At 52.4% G+C, this 3,877-nt stretch overlaps 1 protein-coding gene across 2 annotated transcripts in view; it reads left to right on the plus strand.

Annotated features, from left to right (window-relative positions):
- Window positions 1-1,953, plus strand: part of ACACB (acetyl-CoA carboxylase beta) — a 118,243-nt gene extending 116,290 nt beyond the window's left edge. For both annotated transcript variants that reach the window (XM_027864127.1, XM_027864135.1), the window contains one exon: window positions 327-1,953. In XM_027864127.1, the coding sequence (XP_027719928.1) occupies window positions 327-453 (127 nt within the window). In that variant the 3' untranslated portion in view covers window positions 454-1,953. The remainder of the gene's footprint in view (window positions 1-326) is intronic.
- Window positions 1,954-3,877: the final 1,924 nt, after the last annotated feature.

Below are 3,877 nucleotides of genomic sequence, written 5' to 3' on the forward strand. Positions count from 1 at the left end.
CCCTCCTCCCCCTCCTCTTCCTCCTCTCTTCCTCCCCTCCTCCCCCTCCTCCTCCTCCTCTTCCTTCCTGCACACCCCACCCCCCTAGGGCTAAAGTGCAGATGACCAGAGCCTTCCTGACGTAAACAGCCTAGCTGCCATGGCGGCCACTTGGGCCCCTATCCAGCTGTCGCAGGGTATCGGTGGTCTTCCCAACCCCTGATCTGTTGCTCATCTCGCTGAAGCTCGGGCCACCCTGTAGACGAGGCCCAGGTGGGGGCGGGGGTTCTCTGAGCCAGGGTGGTCAGCCCCACCTTCCCAATCCTCCTCTTGTTTGTTTCCTTCAGCCTGGTTCAGGACAACCCTGAGGTGGCCGTGGACTGCGTGATCCACATGACGCAGCACATCAGCCCTGCGGACAGGGCCCAGATTGCCCATCTCCTGGCCACCATGGAGAGCCCAGCCTCCACCTGACCGGGGGACGCGTGGGGCTGGACACAGTCCTACCCTGGAGGGGACGCACCAGTGGCCTGGAGGCCTCCAGCCGAGGCTGCTGGCCACCACTCAGAGCCCCCCATGAAGGTTTGGTGCGTTTCCCCTGGTGTCTCTGCGGGGCTAAAAGAGAAGGCAGCTCCTTCAGCCTTGAAATAAAGGGCATCGGTATGGCGTTTTCATGCAGAGATGTCCGCCCTCCTGCACGCTGGGCAGTCGTGGGTTTGTTTTGACTCGAGGCATCTTTGCTGCATGGCCCTGCGGGCCCCAGGCCTTCCAGGGGCATCTGACACCCCTCCACAGACTCTTTTTATATTATGAGTCCAGCTCCTAATTAAGGATCCTACATGGCTGAGGAAAGGGGACGGACTTGGGGACCCAGATCCAAAGGGGGCCGGAGGGAAAGCAGGTCTAGCCTGGCTGGCTGCATGCCTGCTCACAGGGGATCAGGGTGACGTTTTTTTTCATTTTTCTAAATGAAGAGGAAAAAAAATTTCAGAACAACAAACGAGAAATCACTGGGGACATTAATGGGAAATATTCTTAGTATATAGGGCAGTGATTTTTTTTTAGGAGAAATGAAGTATGATCCTGGCTCTGGGGGCTTTGCGTTCTCCAAGATCCCCTTTGTGGGGAGGGGAGCAAGGCTGCCAGGTGCTTCCCCTGGGGCTGCTCGCCAACTTCTCTAAGAAAAGCACAGACACTTTTTGCTTCATCTCTGAGTGGCTCGGTCCCAAGCTACCTGCTGCTCCCTCAGGGACTGACTTGCCTGCGGGACTGGAGCGTTGGGAGGAGGGGAGACACGCTCCTTATCTAACATCTGCCATGATTAGTTGGCATCGCTACTGTGACCCCCTGACTCATCCCCAGAGGAACCTGCTGCTAAGCCGCCTTCCCTACCCCATCAGTGCCTTCTTGCTGGTGGGCTATGTGCCCACCACGTGCTGCTCAGCCGACACAGAATAGTAATACCTAAAGCCCAGGCGGTTTGGGGGAACATGGCTGTTCTGATTGGCCAAGGTGCCCCTGGAGGAGGAGGATGGAGCCTGGGCTCTGGGCCTCCCTGGCCTGTGGGATCCAGAGCTTAGCTTCCCTTAGATGATCCAGGGGGCCTGGCAGTGAGTTAAGGACTTGCTGTCACCATGGATCTTGCTGGGCAGCGTTTATCAGGGACATAAGCCAGGGTCATGAAACGACCTAATCTGATTTATCCCAAGTACTGGCCAGAAGCAAGGACTGAGGCATAGCCGTCAGCCTGTGAAAGCCCAAGAGAACAAATGGGGGAGAAAGTTCCCAAATAACTGCTGTGTATTTATCACTCAGAGGATGGGGGGCGTGGGGGCTTTGGGAAATGAGTGCTTTTGAATGTGTACATGTGCACCCTGGGCCTCAGACAGAATGTCGCGCTGGTCCTCTGAGGGGCGGTGTGGACGAGAGAGAGCTGGCGGGGAGGCTTCCAATAAATTGACCATGTTTTTCAGATGTGTGTCTTTGGACTTGGGCTCCTCATTCTGTGCTGGATAAAAGACAGTTGTCTGTGCTGTTCCTTACATGTCTCCCATCCACACTTGGGGTAGACTCATTCATTCATTCATTCATTCATTTCCCAAGCCTTTCTTACATGACTGTTCTATGCATGGCACTGTGCTGGGCCTGGCCTCAAGGCGCTTATAGTCAGGTAAGGAAGATAAACATGGGCATCCCTAGAATAGAAATAAAGGTGAGAGGTATGAGCCATATGAGAATTCAGAGGGAGCGAGTACGTCTCCCGCCAGGAGGTGGATGAGAGGCTTCCTGGACAAGGTAGCATCCTGGGCCTCTGAGGAAAAATCAATTGGCATTTAGTAACCTGCGTGCCGGGTGCTTGGGCACCAGGAGGGGCCGGCACCCTCCCTGTCTTCTTCCATGTTATGCCTGTGCCCTCCCTTTAGGAGAAAGTCACGCCACCCAGGAATGTCCTGGTGCAGCATCCAGTATCCACTCTAACATCGGGGAATGGGCACAGAGCCAGGTTTAGATCAGGAGTGTTTCTCCAAGTGATTGTTGATGATTACAGTCTTTCTTAGGTAGAGCAGATGAGGTTTTCTTCACCAGGAATTTGGGTCTGGGTGAGTACAAACCATTGGGCATTCAAGAGTATTGGTCAGAAGACTTGCAGCTGTGGTCTCAGAGGCACCACTAGCCATCTGGGTGACCCTGGACGTGTTAATTCTACCTGCCGAGGAAAATGCTGTTTGTAGCTGGAGGACCGGGGTTCTAATCCTCCCTCCTTATCTAGCACCTGCGTGACCTTGGACACTCTGGGCCTGTGTCCTCGTGTTTCAAATGAAGATGGACAAGATGATGCCCAAGGTCAGCGGCAGCTCAACCTTTGGTTCTGGGGGACAATTGAGAGTCTTTGTAAGCGTGTGGGAAGCAGCGACAAACGGAAAGGCTGGGAGGATCCCATGGGGGTGGCAAATCCCTGAGAGTAAACGCTGTAATCAGCACCTTGGCTGACACTGGCGAGCCAATGATGTCACCCAGGAAAGCGGAACTCGTCTGCCATCTTGAAATGCACATTTTGGAAAGATCCTTAAAGTTTGAAGGGTGACTCCTAAGGTTAGGCCTTTCCTTCTCCAAAGCTGTCGCAGAAAAAAGTAATATACCTTTAGAGCCACCAATGAGGTGACCTTAAGCTCTAGGATTGAGGCAGCTAGGTGGTGCCCCAGTACACAAAATGCTGGACCCAGAGGAAGACCTGGGTTGGAATGTGGCCTCAGACACTAGCTGTGTGACCCTGGGCAGGTCACTTCCTCTCTGCCTCAATTTCCTCATCTGCTAAATGGGAATAACAGCACCAACTTCCCAGAGTTGTGATGATCTAATGAAATAGTACTTTTAAAGTGCTTTGTAAACCTTAAAAGTGCTATATAGATGCTAGCTCGTAGTAGTAGTAGCTACCACTAAGTGGTAGGCATTATCCTTTTATTTATAAATTTTTAAAAATACGTTTTTTTTGGGCTAGGCAATGGGGTTAAGTGACTTGCCCAGGGTCACACAGGTAGTAAGTGTGAAGTGTCTGAGACCGGATTTGCGCTCGGGTCCTCCTGACTCCAGGGCCGGTGCTGTATTCACTGTGCAGCCTAGCTTGCCCCAATTTTTTATTTTATTTATAAATTTATCCTACTACGCTAGAGATCTTGGTTTTGAAATTTTTCCTTTTCAGCCCTAAATCTGCAACATCCACCCATGGCTGCTAGCTACGTCTCCCCTCCAGGGCCATGCAGAAAAAGCCGATTTTTTTCTTCCACAAGGGCTTTGTGAATACTTAAAGACAGAGATCACATCCTCCCTTAAATTTTCTCCAGGCTGAGCACCCCCAATTCCTTCAACCAAACTTCATGTGGCCCAGCTTTGAGGCCCT

This window comes from Vombatus ursinus, unplaced genomic scaffold, assembly GCF_900497805.2.
Source record: "Vombatus ursinus unplaced genomic scaffold, bare-nosed wombat genome assembly UNPS02001287.1, whole genome shotgun sequence".
Classification (NCBI taxonomy): domain Eukaryota; kingdom Metazoa; phylum Chordata; class Mammalia; order Diprotodontia; family Vombatidae; genus Vombatus; species Vombatus ursinus.